Source organism: Rana temporaria, chromosome 1 (genome assembly GCF_905171775.1).
Source record: "Rana temporaria chromosome 1, aRanTem1.1, whole genome shotgun sequence".
In the NCBI taxonomy this organism is placed as follows: domain Eukaryota; kingdom Metazoa; phylum Chordata; class Amphibia; order Anura; family Ranidae; genus Rana; species Rana temporaria.
The window spans coordinates 93,305,080-93,323,363 of record NC_053489.1 but is presented as its reverse complement, the minus strand read 5'-3'; the positions used below and the strand labels follow the sequence as shown (position 1 = coordinate 93,323,363).

At 44.4% G+C, this 18,284-nt stretch overlaps 1 protein-coding gene across 2 annotated transcripts in view; it reads left to right on the top strand.

The window, feature by feature from the left end:
• Nucleotides 1-18,284, top strand: part of IPO11 (importin 11) — a 652,108-nt gene that overhangs the window by 127,909 nt on the left and 505,915 nt on the right. For both annotated transcript variants that reach the window (XM_040340423.1, XM_040340415.1), the window contains one exon: nucleotides 1,825-1,873. In XM_040340423.1, the coding sequence (XP_040196357.1) occupies nucleotides 1,825-1,873 (49 nt within the window). The remainder of the gene's footprint in view (nucleotides 1-1,824; nucleotides 1,874-18,284) is intronic.

Genomic DNA, 18,284 nt, shown 5'->3' with positions numbered 1-18,284 from the left:
ATCGTGGGTGCGCGATAAACGCCGATACCCGCGCTCAGTGTGAACGCCTCCGCCGAAGCGTGGCCGAACATGCCCGAGTGTACTGCGCTCGGTATATGTCGGCGGAGGCGTTCAAACTGACCTCGAAAAAAAGCGCGGGAGAAGCCGGGAGGACACCACCGAGGCCGCAGACGGACGCCGGACCGGACAAGGCCGCCGATGGACGCCGGGCAAGACACCAAAACTGTAAGTAATACATTTTTTTTTACAGGAATTTCGGGTCTACATTAGGGGTGCCCGCTATACGCCGGAGCGCGCAATACCCCGATAAATACGGTACTCACCTTAGAACGAGGCCTCGGCATCTGATCCCGGTCCACGCCGAGGGAGCTGACATGTTCCCTCTGTCAGCTCCTGGGTTTGCAGCTCCGGCGTTGTGAGTGCTGGAGCCGCAATTACGTCTTCTACTAAGTCTTCTTCCTGCCAAGGTCCGAGCCTTCACAGCGCATGCGTCGCTGGCGTCAGCGTATGCATGCAAAGTGAATATCTCCTAAACCGTACATGTTTAGGAGATATTCATTTTACCTACATTAGCCTTATTATAGTCTTACCTGTAGGTAAAAATAAAAGGGTATAAAACCACTTTAAGAGGGCAAATTATAGTATAAATATAATATTTACAGTAAAACAATTCATTTTAAGAGGCAACTGTTTGCTATCCTACGTTTTAGCTGAATAAACAGGTTAGTAGTGGAAATGTAAAAATTGCTCTTTTCCATAAAAGGTATAAAGGTACAAGAGCTGATTGAAGATGTTAAGAGCTTGTGGGAAAGCTCCGGAAAATTGCAGCATTCATGTGTTTTAGAAGCTGCACTACATAAAACCTCAAATATGTAAACTGTTAGAAAACGTGGTGCAATACTCATTGCCAAGGTGTGGCCAAGACCTAATGTTGTCCAAACACGTGTCTTATAAAGATAAATCATTACATGTATGTAGTAATACAGTCATTTGGAACGTCTATCAGCAAAATTGTGTGATGTTTGCCCCTGCCGTGTATGGTTAACAAGTTGGAGATAACTGAGAAACTTAAATTCTCTACACCACGTGTGTCAAACATGTGGCCCGCCAGGCCATTTCATGTGGCCCTTGCACCTCACCTGCAGCACCCACACTCATCTCTGCCCCCGCTATATCTAAGAATTCAGCAGCAGAGAGTAGGACAGAATTCCTCCACCAGATCCAGCACTTCTACATGCAGCCGCAGCACCCCCTTGTCTCAGCATTTTAGCTGACTCCAACCTACTTCTGGTCATCCTCCAGACCCTGCACTTTCTTCTACCCAGCACTTTACCCAGATTCTTCCTGGCAGCAGCACAAGATAACGGTGGTGCACTGTGATGTAAGGGAGGGTGAGGGTCTCTTGACTTCTGATGGTGGGGGGGGGGGGGGCTTGACATCTGATGTAAGAGGGAGATGTGGTGTGCTCTGGACATCTAGTCTTACAGATACAACCAGCCCTTGGAGAGCAACCATAATGCTGATGTGCCCCCTGCTCTACACTATCCATTCAAATGTTTACCTGAGATGTCTTTCATTTTAACAGCTGACAAGCTGTCCCTAAGCTGAATTTCTTAGCTGCTCTATTAATATCATCAGCTAGCCATATACCCTCTATAGAATACTGAGAATCAGGAAAGGTTGCACTTATGAGACAAAATAACAAATCACCAGCAAACTCATGTCACCCGGTGTCACTCCTGCAACCTGAATGTGGTATAGTTTGATGAAAATGTATGGCGGTGTCATTTTACATTCTTATTTATTTTGCTGTTTTTTGCCTAGGTTTTTCTTCATGCAGTATTTGATCGTCTGAGGCAGTTCTTGGAGTGCAGTAAGTATCTGATCTATAAATGACAGAAGGTTGATTTTTTTTTAATGTGGGTCCTCATTACCTTTCTTCTTCAGTCAAATGTATATTTGTGTTCTAAAGAATAACTTCTCTTTTGTATATTTACCCTTTAAATTATCGTATTTTGTGCTCCATAAGACGCACCTGACCATAAGACGCGGAAATCAATAAAAATATTCTGAACCAAATGGTGTACTAAAATATATAATATTATACTAATACTATAGGTGGGTGTTGGACACACAGCAATACCACCCCCGCTATCAAATCAGCTCAGCTACACTATACCTGGGTGGTGGTGGTGGACATAGCAACCCCCCTGTCCCCCCCCCTCCCACACACAGACATCCCTTCAACCTCTTCTAGCTCAGATGACTGGGCAGTGGATACCATGCCAGCCCACACCTCCAACCCCCTTATCACCAGCTTACCTCAGGCAGCGAAGGACACTGCCATTACAATGCAAAACCCCCTCTGGTTGGCTCTCTGCCTCATATGCACCCAGGCAGCAGCTAGGAAGGAGGACTCGGGGCATAGTTTGCAGCAGCAGCTGCCGGTGGAAAGAGCAGGAAGTGAGACTGGACCAGACCATGGCCCTATTTTTTTTGGGGGGGAAGTGCGTCTTATGGTGCAAAAATATGGTACCTAAACACCCCCATAGTCTTGCATTCACCTGTCCATGCTTCTGTCAAATTTATGCCATGGGGCCCAGTGGGAGCCCTACAGCTGCTGCTCTTCAATCCGACCCACATTTCTTCTGCACATGCACAGAGAAAATAGTTACTATGGAGAGGCAACCCATCATTGGAACACATAATAAACACCCATTCTATAGAAATCTAAGGGATTTATTTTTGTGTATACAGTGCATCCGGAAAGTATTTACAGCACTTTTTCCACATTTTATTATGTTACAGCCTAATTCCAAAATGGATTAAATTATTTCCCTCAAAATTCTGTTCTACAAACAATACCCCCTAATGACAATGTGAAAGAAGTTTGTTTAAAATCTTTGCAATTTTTTTTAACCACTCGGGACCCGGACCAATATGCAGGTAAAGGACCAGACCCCTTTTTGCAATTTGGCACTGCGTCGCTTTAACTGACAATTGCACGGTCGTGCGACGTGGCTCCAAAACAAAATTGGCGTCCTTTTTTTTTCTCCACAAATAGAGCTTTCTTTTGGTGGTATTTGATCACCTCTGCGGTTTTTATTTTTTGCGCTATAAACAAAAATAGAGCGACAATTTTGAAAACAATGTTATATTTTTTACTTTTTGCTATAATAAATATCCCCCAAAAATATATAAAAAACATTTTTTTCCTCATTTTAGGCCGATATGTATTTTTCTACCTATTTTTGGTAAAAAAAAATGCAATAAGCGTTTATCGATTGGTTTGCGCAAAATGTATAGCGTTTACAAAATAGGGGATGGTTTTATTGCATTTTTTTTAATAATTTTTTTTCATTACTAATGGCGGCGATTAGTGATTTTTTTCGTGACTCATGGCGGACACATCGGACAATTTTGACACATTTTTGGGACCAGTCATTTTCACAGCAAAAGATACTATAAAAATGCATTGTTTACTGTGAAAATAACAATTGCAGTTTGGGAGTTAACCACTAGGGGGCGGTGAAGGGCTTAAGTGTGACCTCATATGTGTTTCTAACTGTAGGGGGGCGGGGCTGGACGTGTAACATCATTGATCACCTTTCCCTATATCAGGGAACAGACGATCAATGACAGCGCCACTGTGAAGAACGGCTCCCTGTTCTTCAGCACCAGGGACCGATCGCGGGACACCAGCGGCGATCGGGTCTCGCGGTCACGGAGCTTTGGACCGGGTTGTGCGCACCCGCGACCCACGGTACTTGTGCACGTTAGAGTACATACTAGGCCATGAAGTCCAAGCAATTGTCTGTAGACCTCCGAGACAGGATTGTATTTAGGCACAGATCTGGGGAAGGGTACAGAAAAATTTCTGCAGCATTAAAGGTCCCAATTAGCAGAGTGGCCTCCATCATGTGTAAATGGAAGAAGTTTGGAACCACCAGGACTCTTCTTAGAGCGGGCATTCCGGCCAAACTGAGTGATCGGGGAGCAGGGCCGTAGTCAGGGAGTTGACCAAGAACCCTGTAGTCACTCTGATGGAGTGAAGAACCTTCCAGAAGAACAACCATCTCTGTAGCACTCCACCAATCAGGCCTGTATGGTAGAGTGGTCAGATGGAAGCCACTCCTCAGTAAAAGGCACATAATAGCCCGCCTGGAGTTTGCCAAAAGGCACCTGAAGGATTCTCAGACCTCAATAAACAAAATTCTCTGGTCTGATGAAACAAAGATTGAACTCTTTGGCCTGAATGGCAATCGTCATGTTTGGAGGAAACCAGGCACTGCTCATCACCTGGCCAATAGCATTGCTACAGTGAAATGTGATGGGGGCAGCATCATGCTGTGGGGTTGTTTTTCAGTGGCAGGAACAGGGAGACTGGTTAGGATTGAGGAAAAGATGAATGCAGAGACACCCATGATAAAAACCTGCTCCAGAGAGCTCTGGACCTCAGACTGGGGCAAGATCTGTCTTCCAACAGGACAATGACCCTAAGCACACAGCCAAGATCACAAAGGAGTGGCTACGGGACAACTCTTTGAAAGTCCTTGAGTGGCCTAGCCAGAGCCCAGACTTGAACCCGATTGAACATCTCTGGAGAGATCTGAAAATGGCTGTGCACCGATGCTCCCCATCCAACCTGATGGTGCTTGAGAGGTCCTACAAAGAAGAATGGGAGAAGCTGCCCAAAAATAGGTGTGCCATGCTTGTAGCCATAGCCAGTATGAGGGGGGCGGAAGGGACGGGCACCCTGGGTGGAACAATCTACTGTGTTAAAAGGGGCGCAGTGCTCTGTGTGCTGATAAAAATGTTTTGGGAAACACCGTTAGGTGGAGCCACGGAGTAATCTCCGCCCTTCGGGTGCTTCCGAGTTCCGTTGTGACGTCACTGGGTGGTGGGAAGAGAGAGGACCGTAGAGAGCTGCCAGGCACCGCAGTAAGTGTGACCCGGAGGAGGAACCAACCAGGCAGTGCATCAATAGTAAGCAGATAAATAGCTACTGATGAATCGGCTAACTCTGGGGGGAGGGGAGAGGTGAGATTAATTACCAATGGTATCAGTAATATGTCACATGAAAGGGGTTAATGTGTTGCCACTGGTCACTGATGCATTATTGACCAGTGTCAGTTAATTAACCCCTTTGTGCTGCATTTGTGGCACAAGTATTGGTGTTCGTTAACCCATTTTTGCTGCTGCATGAAGGGGTTTAAAAACACTGACCTCATTGCCACTAATGCAGCACAAAGGGGGTAATTAACTTACACTGGTCAATAATGCATAAGTGACCTGTGGCAACACATTAACCCCTTTCATGCGGCATATTACTGATACCATTGGTAATTAACCACTAGAGATGGGCTCGGGCATGTTCAAAACCTCACGTACCCCACAGATTTATTTGTTTATTTTCCCTGCTTTGTAAGGAGACAAAACAAAGCAATCATTCCCTCTCTACAGAGTTAAAGCAGATCAGTTCGAAAATGGATTAGTCATGAAGGGGGTAAAATCTTCTAGAGCTCAAGTAGTTAACCCCCCCCCCCCCCCAAAGAGTTAACCACTCCAGCCAGTTCACATGGTGATCACAGACACTACCATCAATGCTTGGAGTTATTACATAAGATAAGCACTATTGCTGGGGATTATTGTTGCAGAAAATTGACACAAATGCTGTGTGTTAATATTGCGTAAATTAACTGCTGTTTCTTAAACTGGCATCAATGCTGGGGATCGAATTGTAGAAACTGGCACTGATGCTGGGGGTTATTATTGCTGCTGCTGACACCAGTGCTATGGATTGTTATTTTGTAAATTGGCACTGATGTTGGCGGGTTATTATTATGGAGACTGCCATTTATACTGAGACTAGTTCTTTTCTTAACTGGCATCGATGCTGGGGGATATAATTGCAGAAACTGGGACTGATGCTGGTGGTCATTATTATCAGCTTGCCAACCATATCGCATGTACAGCGGCTTTGCTGCCCAGGATCACGTACTAGGTACATAATACAGCACTCCCAGGTAGGAGGCACACTACTCACATGATTTCAATCCCGCAGTCAGTGTGGCTTAGGGCCAGTTCACACCATAGAAACGCAGTCCAGATGTGTTCCAAATGCTTTCTGCATGCGCTTTTGACATGTTTTTGCTGTGTTACAGTGCATTTTGATCCATTTTTGGTGAGTTTTTGATGCAGTCCAGGGCATTCCCCCCCCTTTTTTATCATAAATAAGGACATGTGTGTTCCAGTGTGTTTTAGGTGCGTTCCAGTGCGTTTTTTTATGCTTTTTACAGCGTTCGAGTACAGGAAAAATGCATCTTGTTCTACTGTTTTTTTCTGGAACTGGGACACACTGAAACTGTAAGCACTGTTGTGAACTATGTAGTTAAAAACCATATAACCTACTTTCCATGCGTTTGTGATGCAGACAAAAATGCACTGGACTGCATGTGGTGTGACCTTGCCCTGGGGGGGGGGGAGGTGCAGTTTGCCATCTTCACCTTGCGCACAGGATGACCTTGTCCCGGCACTGCTTTTTAGCATCATACTCAAAAAGACATGAGGCTGTAATTGGTGCCAAAGGTGCTTCAACAAAGTATTGAGCAAAAGCTGTGAATATTTATGTACGTGTGATTTATTTATTTTCTGTAAAGTTGCAAAGATTTTAAACTTCTTTCACGTTAACATTATGGGGTATTGTTTGTAGAATTTTTTAGAATTTTAAGAATAATAATGGATTTAAAACATTTTGGAATAAAGTATCATAACAAAATGTGGAAAAAGTGAAGCACTGTGAATACTTTCTGGATGTGTGAAGGACCGATAGGATAGTTTACAGCGGCACCTGTACTACAGTACCCAGTGGTCCATACAGCATGGATCTTAGTTATACAAAATTATAGTTATCCTTTAGGGCTCGTTCACACCATACATGCATAAAAACTGATGGGAAAACCAACATCAGTTTTCACATCAGTTTTTATGCGCGTCAGTTATGTGCCCTATTCACACCAATGTTAATGTCATGTCAGTTTTTTCCTTTGTGGAAAAAATCCACATGTGATGCCAGTGTTGTGAACCGGGCATATAGAAAACAATTGTTTTTTTTTTTGTGCCCTTGCAGAATGCTACAACTTACTGAATGACATTTTTTACATTTCCAGTGTTATATATTCTATCTATCTATCTATCTATCTATCTATCTATCTATCTATCTATCTATCTATCTATCTATCTATCTATCTATCTATCTATCTATCTATCTATCTATCTATCTATCTATCTATCTATCTATCATAGCAATCTTGTATAAAAGCTGAACACAACTATTAGACATTCCTTCCATTTGCTGCAATGAGATGATAAACAAACATGCCAGCCTCAAGTTATTGTCAACTGATTGTGTTTTTGTTTGTATGAGACTGTACTTGGTAAATCAGAAAAAAAAAATTAGCACACAAATGTGTCTGTGACTTCCAGTTCATACAGATCGATGCTATGGATCCATAGTTATTAATCACTGAAAATAGGGGTTATGGTTAGGGCTTTTAACTGAATCTTATCTATGGATACAGCTATCCATAGCTCTATAATACAGGGTGTGACATCGCATTTATTATTCTTTGGGTAAATTAAACTTTGACCAGAGCTGATCCTTGTGTATTATAGATCCACTCCAGTCCGAATTAAACAGTAAGCCTTGGATTTGACACCGGGGACACAACCTACCTGTCAAGGGTTTCTGTTTTTTTATTTATTTTTTAATCATGGAGTTGCTGTGTGCTTTGGGCTTCCCTATTATTTAAAAGGTTATTACAGTGCCTTGAAAAAGTTTTTTTATGTGATAGACCAACACAAAGTGGCGCATAATTGTGAAGTGGAAAGAAAATTATAAATGGTTTTATTTATTTTTTACAAATAAATATGTGAAAAGTGTGGCGTGCATTTGTATTCAGCCCCCGAGTAAATACTTTGTAGAATCACTTTTCACTGCATTTACAGCTGCAAGTGTTTTTGTGTATGTCTCTACCAGCTTTGCACATTTTTGCCCATTCTTCTTACAAAATAGCTTAAGCTCTTTCAGATTGGATGGAGAGTGTCTGGGAACAGCAATTTTCAAATTCTTTTGTAATGGGAGTTACTAATGTGTATTTATATCCGGTGTGGTTATTAGCGCAACGACTACAATTATAAATATACAGAAGCAGCAGCCATAGCAAAAGAAGTGTTCACACACTAAAAACAGTTTGTTAAAGAAGGGGTGAAATGCCGCTTACTCAAAATAATCTATTAATAGTTACCGGTATATGGCAAAGGTTTCTGTGCAAATAAATTCATGTGCAAAAAAAAAATCAGATAAATACAATATATCTTAAATAAATAAATATACAATTTTCTTGGTGCATAAAAGCAAATGCAGATGAGTGCAAAGTAATAAAAGTACTAATGTTTCTTCAGTGCAAATAGGCAAATGCAAAATAAAGTGCAAAATCAGGCACAAACAGTACAGCAATCATGTGCAAAGTGAAAGTAAATAAAACATTAATTATTTCTGTGCAAAAAACTTTGTGTCAAAACAGTGCAAACAAACAATTTTCAATAAAAACGTGCAAAAAAAAAAAAAACTCTTCCGTGCTGGAAAATTTCTGAAACAGTCCAAACGATGTGTATAAGGATCCAAGTGCAAAATTGTAATAAAACAACTTTAAAAGGAAGTATTCTCCAACTGCCAAGAAAAACATGCAAAGTGCTTCAATCCTGTGCAGGTGCTCTCGTTTCCCCCAGCCTCTTACCTCATCTGGCTTATGCCGCGTACACACGATCATTTTTCAAAACTTTGTTTTTCAGTATGTCGAAAAAACAAAGTTTTCCCAACTTCATCATTAAAACGATGTTGCCTACACAACATCGTTTAAAAAAAATTATCAAGCAAAGCGCGGTGACGTACAACACGTACGACGGCACTATAAAGGGGAAGTTCTATTCGCCTTTGGGCTGCTTTAGCTGATTCCGTGTTAGTAAAAGACGATTCGCTCTTTTCTGTCTGTTACAGCATGATGAATGTGCTAACTCCATTATGAACGGTAGTTTTACCAGAACGAGCGCTCCCATCTCATAACTTGCTTCTGAGCATGCACAGTTTTTTTACACAGTTTTAGCCCACACACGATCGTTTTTTACAACCCGAAAAACAACATAGTTTAAAACGACGTTAAAAAATGCAGCATGTTCGAAAAAATTTCTTGTCGTTTTTCAGAACCTGAAAAATGATGTGAAGCCCACACACGATCATTTTAGATGACGTTTTTTCATGCAGAAAAATGATTGAATTAAGCCTTTCTGCTAGTCTCCAATAGCTGAATGCTCTGTTTTCTTGTTCAATCGCCCACGATCAGGTTTCCCATTTTAAGTGCTCAGATAACAAAGAGAGGGAAGGGGGGACTCCATAGTGTAGTATTTCAAATATATGTTTATTAACCACTTGCTTACTGGGCACATATAACCCCTTCCTGACCAGAGGACTTTTTGCGATTCGGCACTGCGTCGCTTTAACTGACAATTGTGCGGTCGTGCAACGTGGCTGCCAAACAAAAATGACCTTTTTTTCCCCACAAATAGAGCTTTCTTTTGGTGGTATTTGATCACCTCTGCGGTTTTTATTTTTTGCGCTATAAACAAAAAAAGAGCGACAATTTTGAAAAAAAAAATATTTTTTTACTTGTTTCTGTAATAAATAGCTCAATTTTTTTTAATTTTTTTTCTCAGTCTACATTTTTGGTAAAAAAAAATAAAAATCGCAATAAGCGACTGGTTAGCGCAAAAGTTATAGCGCCTACAAAATAGGGGACAGAATTATTATTATTATTATTTTTTTACTAGTAATGGCGGCGATCTGCGATTTTTATCGGTACTGCGACATTATGGCGAACACATCGGACACTTTTGACACATTTTTGGCACCATTCACATTTATACTGCGATCAGTGCTATAAATATGCACTAATTACTGTATAAATGTTACTGGCATTGAAGGGGTTAACACTAGGGGGTGAGGAAGGGGTTAAATGTGTACCCTATATAGTGTTACTAACTGTGGGGGAAGGGGACTGACTAGGGGAGGTGACCGATCTGTGTCCCTATGTACAAGAGACACAGATCGGTCTCCTCTCTCCCTGACAGGACATGGATCTGTGTGTTTACACACACAGATCCATGTCCTTCTCTCTGTAACCGCCAATCGCGGGAGCCTGGCGGACATCGCGGCAGCCAGGCACGCGCATCGGCATCCCAGTGATGCGCGCCCCCCAGTGGCCAGGAGGAGCGGAGGCAGTAAAAACGGCCTCCCAGAGATTTAGAGCCACCCCGCGGCCGTATAAAGTCGTACGGCCATCGCGAAGTGGTTAATAAAGGTTAAAAAATTTACAATTCAGATTATTAAAAACAGCATGACACAGTGTGTATTCCATCTTCCGGACACGGCCGCGACCGGAAGTGATGTCACCACAGCTCTGTACACTGAAGCGTTGCGTGACTGCTCAACGTCACTTTCTCAAAGGAGTGCATTTGTATTCAGCCCCCGAGTAAATATTTTGTAGAACCACCTTTCACTGCATTTACAGCTGCACGTATTTTTGTTTATCTCTCTACCAGCTTTGCACATTTTTGCCCATTCTTCTTGCAAAATAGCTTAAGCTCTTTCAGATTGGATGGAGAGCGTCTGTGAACAGCAATTTTCAAATCCTGCCACACATTATCATTTGAATTTAGGTCTGGACTTTGACTGGGCCATTCTAACATATGAATATGCTTTGATATAAACAATTATATTGTAGCTCTGGCTGTATGTTTAGGGTTGTTGTCCTGCTGGAAGGTGAACCTCCACCCCAGTCTTAAGCCTTTTGCAGACTCTTAACAGGTTTTCTTCTAAGATTGTCCTTTATTTGGCTTCATCCATCTTCCCATCAACTCTGACCAGCTTCCCTGTCCCTGCTGAAGAAAAGCATCTCCACAACATAATGCTGCCACCACCATGTTTCATGGTGGGAATGGTGTGTTCAGGGTGATGTGCAGTGTTTGTTTTCCTCCACACATAGTATTTTGCTTTAAGGCTAAACAGTTTAATTTTGGTCTCATCTGACCAGAGCACCTTCTTCCACATGTTTGCCGTGTCCCCCACATGGCTTCTCAAACTGCAAATGGGACTTCTTATGGCTTTCTTTCAACAATGGCTGTCTTCTTGCCGCTCTTTCATAAAGGCCAGATTTGTTGAGTGCACGACTAATAGTTATCCTGTGGACAGAGTTTCCCACCTGAGCTGTGGATCTCTGTAGCTCCTCCGGAGTTACCATGGGCCTCTTGGCTGCTTCTCTGGTTAAAGCTTCCTATGCCCCACCTGTCAGTTTAGGTAGATGGCCAGGTTTTGGTAGGTTTGCAGTTGTGCCATACCTCTTTCCATTTTCGGATGATGGATTGAACAGTGCTCTGTGAGACGTTCAAAGCTTGGGATATTTTTTAAAACCTAACCATGCTTTAAACTTCTCCATAATTTTATCCTTGGCCTGTCTGTTGTGTTCCTTGGCCTTCATGATGCTATTTGTTCACTAAGGTTCTCTAACAAACTTCTGAGTACTTCACAGAACAGCTGTATTTATACTTTGATTAAATTACCCACAGGTGGACTCTATCTACTAATTATGTGACTTCTAAAGGCAATTGGTTTCACTAGATTTTAGTTAGGGGTATCAAAGGAAAGGGGACTGAATACAAATGCACACCACACTTATCAAATATTTATTTGTAAAAAGATTGGAAAACCATTTATCATTTTTTTCCACTTCACAATTTTGTGCCACTTTGTGTTGGTCTATCACATAAAATCCCCCCAACAAAATACATTTACATTTTTGGTTGTAACATGACAAAATTTGGAAAATTTCAAGGCGTGTGAATGCTTTTTCAAGGCACTTATTGCCAGGAGTTGAGTGTCCTGGAAATGCAAGTTCCCTAGCCAAGTGAATGCGCAGGCAGGTATTTTTGGGTGCTCCTTTCTTCCCGGTAATCTGGTGTTCTGGGATTACTTGTTGCTGAGCCACAGGAGAATATGCACAACTCATTTTGTCATTCTTGCCCACAGGTGCCTTTCTTTTATCACACAGAAATAAAGGTTGTGCAGCACACAATTGTGTTGTCTTACTTTGCAACATACACAAGATTCTGGCAGCATCGAATCACACTCGATTTTTAAAAACCCTCATTTAACTAAATTGTCTGAACTTCCTAACTAATACTTTTGCAGATTTTCTAAGATCGTATCGGCACCACGGCTATAAAGAGGACGTAATAGACCACCAGTAAACTTTTAAAGCCATATCCCAGTAGTAGGGAGCTATTTTTTAGTAGCAATGCTCATTTTCACTAGAGCAGCAAGAGGGATTTCACTTTGGATTGAATCTGTGCTTTGCTAAGCACTGTGTCCACTTTGTGTTCACTTTGCCGGGCATCCATAGATGCATGTACTCCACTTGGAACTGCAGGCCCCACCCGCCCAAACCTACCTTCCCGGATATAACTGAAATTAGTACACTTGACACAACTTTAAGTGGCAAAATATTTGGCCGCGACACCTTTATTGATTTACCAATAAATTTCCATAACTTTAATAAATCGTTCAAAACATAAATCATCATATACCATGTAGCTGAAAAAACCTGCTCAGTTCTGAAAACTCGAGCAGTACTCCAACAATTTTCTTTTATTTACAAATAACGTCCCCCCTGGATACCAGGGTGACCCATCACATAAAGTAGTCGCGACTGGGGCGGGAGGGAGGGAGTCCGTGCTGCTTGCTTCACACAGGGCCAGAGGAAGACCACCGGAAGCTGCTGGTCCTTAAATAGCCTCCAGGCTCTTCCAGCAGCTTCCACCGCACCCTATTGGCTGATCCCACCCGGCCTGCCGAGCTCCTTAGCAGGCCAGGTGCTGCCATTAACCACCTTAACCCTTACCTACCTAGCAGGGCTGAGGGAGCCGCAGTCCCAAGAAAGTGGGCTCATATTGTGCCCCCTTTATTCATGGAACTGCAGGCCCCACCCGCCCAAACCTACCTTCCCGGATATAACTGAAATTAGTACACTTGACACAACTTTAAGTGGCAAAATATTTGGCCGCGACACCTTTATTGATTTACCAATAAATTTCCATAACTTTAATAAATCGTTCAAAACATAAATCATCATATACCATGTAGCTGAAAAAACCTGCTCAGTTCTGAAAACTCGAGCAGTACTCCAACAATTTTCTTTTATTTACAAATAACGTCCCCACCAGGCGGGCTTGCCCTCAAGCCCGGCCCCCCCCCAAGCGTCGCGGCCTTCTCAATCATATTCTGTAAACCTAAATTAAAAATGTCCAAACCAACCTCCGACAAGTGGATCCCATCCCTCCTGTACAAACCCGGGTAGCCACCCTCTAAATCCACATGACGATAGGAGAAACCCCCTAACTGTGGCATTAACTTCTCCAACGCCCTGTTAACCCTCTTCCTCATTTTCTCCATGACCCTCCTCTGCTCAGAGGAGAGCCATGTGAGCCGAGGGACTATCTCAGAGAATACCACTATCGTATCCGGGAAGGCTGAGCTGAAACGCTGCAGATCACTTTTTATTGCAAAAATTAAATCTAACGTTTTGACTTTCCCTAAGTCATTTCCACCCAAATGGATTACGAACACCGATGGCTGTGGCCATAACTGACAAAGTTTAGATAGTTGAAAATTCAATTGGGCCCATTGCAGACCTCTTATACCTCTCCATGAAACACTGAAATTGTCCGGGTGTAACGACAAATTGGACGAGTACACACGCTGATTCGCTCTTTTCTGAGCCCAATATACAAAGGAGTGCCCCAGAATCCACACTGTGAGCTGGGTACCTAAAATTAAACGAACAAATTAGGCCGAACATATAACTGAAAACATTTTGATCTCCACCCACCTAGTGCTTTAATGTCACCTTCCGGGACGCCGGACCGTGCGGCCTCCGAGGCTGCCCCGATCCTAAAAGAATGGGATGAAAATTTGAAATCCTCCAAACCCAATTTAGCCAGACACCTTTTCAGGATTGAATCAAATTGATATTTGGTAAGGGGAAGAGAATCAACATGAGCCAGGAAATTCTCCCCCCCGGGTGGTCTGATCCTTAGGAAATATTTCACCACTGCTACTGGGCAAATAGACAACTCATCCTGCATTTTTAAATTTACCCATCTACCTTTACCAACCTGGTCCGTCTTGGAGTGCTGTAGCCATATACGCACACCAACTTGTTCCACCAACACCTGTTCTGGCCGTAGACCAGAACCACCTTTTTTGCTGGCCGGTATCAGTTCCGAAACACGGAAGGCACCAAAAAAGGCCAGCACAAACGCTGTCTTGAAGAGTAGTGCCTCGTATCTCGAAAAACACACCGCCTCTGTAGCCTTACACAGCCCTTTTAGGATTTCCAGCGAGATTGGTCTCCTCCCATCCGTCACCGGATTGGATCTTCTGTACCCCTTTAGGGCCTGTTTTACTGTAAAATAATAAGAACACGGCTTCAAACCTAATAAACGGAAATGAAAAGAAATGCCGGCCAACACCTTAGTAATGTGACTGCAGGACAACTGTTGCCGCATTAAACTTGACAAAAAAGCTAAGATCGCGCCCTCAGAAGGGTGACTAAACACATGACCCTCCTGGCCTGCAAAAGCTATCCAGCTGCTCCAGGCTGCAGTGTAACAAGCCCATGTTTTGGGTGCCAGAGACCTCGTAATTGCCGCCGACACATCCTCTAGATCATCTCCCACAGGTAGGCCGGGCAAGGGAAACCAAGCACATCCGCCTCCGGAAAAAGACTCCGAAAACGCTCCTCCTGCAGGCGAGACAGAGAATCGGCCAGATTATTCAACACCCCTGGGACATACTTAGCCTTCAGCCAGATGTTGAACTTGAGGCATCTGAAAACAACTTGCCGTAGGATCCTTATAACTGGCAACGACTTCGATGACAAGCAGTTGACAGCATAAAGTACCCCCTTGTTGTCTGTCTCAACTAGAATTCGCCTGTTTGCAAATTCAGTTCCCCATAGCTCCAAAGCCACTAATATTGGAAATAATTCCAAAAGGACCACGTTTTTGGTCGCTCCCGAAATCACCCAAGACTCTGGCCAAACTGCGCAACACCAGTGTGTTTTCCATATTGCACCGAAACCTTTCGAACCCGCCGCATCTGTAAACAAACGAAAATCGCTGGCGACGACAAAATCTGCTTGGAGAAAGACCTGCCGTTGTAGCAGTCCAAAAATCTTGCCCACACTAGAAGGTCCTCTTTCAAAGGGGTGGTCACCCTAATATGATCAAATGGCGATTTCTTTCCTGCAATGGAGAGATGCAAGCGTCGAGAAAAAACTCTGCCGACCGGCATTATCCTGCACGCAAATGCCAGAACGCCTAGCAACGATTGCATCTCTTTCAGGCGCACTTTTCTCTTCCGGAGCACCGACGCAATTAAACCTTTCAACTTTTGTACTTTTGTAATTGGCAAACGGCACTCCATGCTTTCGTACCGGGCCGACGCGTTTTGTCCTCAGCGAGCGGAAAACCAAAATCTTGCGCCATCGACTGAAATTTAAACAAAAGCTCCGCGCATAAAAAGGAATCGGACGGTCCTATGAACAGAAAATCGTCCAGGTAGTGGACTATACTGTCCACTCCTGACTGCACACTGAGTACCCAGTGAAGAAAAGTTGCAAATGCCTCAAAATATGCGCATGACAGCGAGCACCCCATTGGTAGGCATCTGTCGAAAAAATACTGCCCTTCAAAATAAAAACCGAGAGAGTCGAATGCTCTTGGCGAGACTGGCAATAACCTGAAGGCCGCCTTTATGTCCGCCTTTGCCAGTAGCGCCCCCGGACCATGCAACTTTATTCTTGAAATCGCATCTTCTAAAGTGGCGTAAGATACCCTACATACCTCATCCGCAATGTCGTCGTTCAACGATTCTCCTTTGGGAAAGGACAAATGATGGATTATCCTATATTCGTTAGGTTCCCGCTTCGGTACTACGCCTAACGGTGAGACCCTAAAATTCCGAAAGGGGGGTTGGTCAAAAGGCCCCGCTATTCTACCTTCGCTCAATTCTTTGCACAGCTTGTCCCTTACCACCTGAGGGAATCGCTCGACTGACTTCAAATTACCCGCTAGCCTGCAACCTTCCCCTGAAAAAGCAGGTAGCGGAAAACCCTGATCAAAACCCTCCTTAAGTAAACATGCCTTCTCCCTGTCTGGGTACCTGTCCAGCCACGGGCGCAGACTTTCCAGCCTCACAGGTGTGCAGGCTTTTTGGAAAAATATGCTGCGCCTGCGAAGGGACGGCCACAGCATTTCTCTTAAAGCATTTTATCGCTGGATGCCCGCCAGCGCATATAGAGCATTCGTGCCTGTACTTGCAAGCACTGTTCCAACGGCATTGGCTCTCGTTAAAAGCAAAACAGCAGCCTTTTCTGAGAGCCGCTGCGGGAGTAGCTCCCGGGGGCTGCCTAGGAGCTGGCGGTTTCAGGGGTGCCATCAAATTTAACCACAGGCCTACATCTTTCATACCCCACCTAAGGGACGGGTGGATTGATAATTTCTGACGGTATGACTCATCATAGAAGAACCAACCCATGCCGCCAAAATTTTTGTAAGCTTCCAACACGTGGTCTAGATGCTGGAAAAGCCCACCGCACTGCTCCGGGTGTTTTTCTCCTAGCACACCTGCAAATATGCAAAAGGCCTGGAGCCAGTTGTTGAAAGACCTAGGTATTGACCTGCGCCTCTCATCCTCTCTTTCTTCCCGCTTGCTAACAGCCACTTCCTTATTTGCAGGTAGTAATGAAAGCAAGTCTACATAATCTCCATTCCAGATCTTTTCTTTCAAAGCCAGGCTCAGATGGTAACCCAAAGGAGACACCTCACAAGGCAATGCCTCCTTCATAAACCTCTCTGGTACGCAGACTTTAGGAGTCTCCTTGCAACTTTCAACAGAGCCTGAACCACTAGCAGTAGCTAACTGAGGAGTAAACACAGGGGCAACAATGGGGTTAACAGCAGCGTTACCTGATATGTTGTGAGGGGTTAAGATTTCACTCTGACTAACAGGCATTTTAGCATTTAAAGATTGGATCAGTACTGACAATGAACCCACAAGCCCAGATAATAAAGATAACTGGCTTAACTCACCCACTGCTGGGGGCTGGATGCCCTGCTGCTGAGCCGCTTGCTCCAGCAGCGCTGCAGGGCCTTGCTGTCTCCCTTGCAAACCAGGTGCCTGTTGTGGCGCCCCTGGGTGCTGAGCGCTTGCCTGTGGTGGACCTTGTTGCTGCCTGAGGGCCTGCGCCGCCGGCTGTCTGCCTCTGCTGACCTGTGGAGTTGTCTTCTTTGCTTGACCCCGGCGACCCCCCTTCTTCGCGGGGGACTGTGAAGCTGCACGCTTCTTCTTTCTTCCACCCGAGCTCCTGGTCGCCACGCCCCCGGCCTCGTCCTCCGACTGCTGCGTTGACATCCCAGCTTTAGCCACTGGCGGGGCACTCGCTCTCTCCGGCGGGGAGCTGCGTCTTGAACGAGGGGATGGGGCGGGAGCGGGCGGTACCTGCACAGAGCCGTCCATCAAAATTAGCTCACCGCCCCATGGCACGCCTTCTTCTCCTTCCTCGCAAAGCCGCGCCTCCTTCTCCGTACCAGCCGACAGGCATTGGCGTAGCCACGCTTCGCCTCCGGCTCCGCCTGCCTTCACGACGAGCTGCCTCAGCAAATCTTCCATCTGTGGCAGGTAAGACGTTCAAGCAGGAGTCCGTGCTGCTTGCTTCACACAGGGCCAGAGGAAGACCATCGGAAGCTGCTGGTCCTTAAATAGCCTCCAGGCTCTTCCAGCAGCTTCCACCGCACCCTATTGGCTGATCCCACCCGGCCTGCCGAGCTCCTTAGCAGGCCAGGTGCTGCCATTAACCACCTTAACCCTTACCTACCTAGCAGGGCTGAGGGAGCCGCAGTCCCAAGAAAGTGGGCTCATATTGTGCCCCCTTTATTCATTCTTTGGCTGTCCCACTGTTTATTTAGCAGACAGGAATGAAAGGGACTAATAAATATTCCAATCGCACACCTTCCTGGGGAAACGGTTCATGAATACAAAAAAATGGGTGCTGGAAAACAGCGCTTCTTGTGATGTTTTATGTGCATTAAAACTTTTTGGACGTTATGACGAT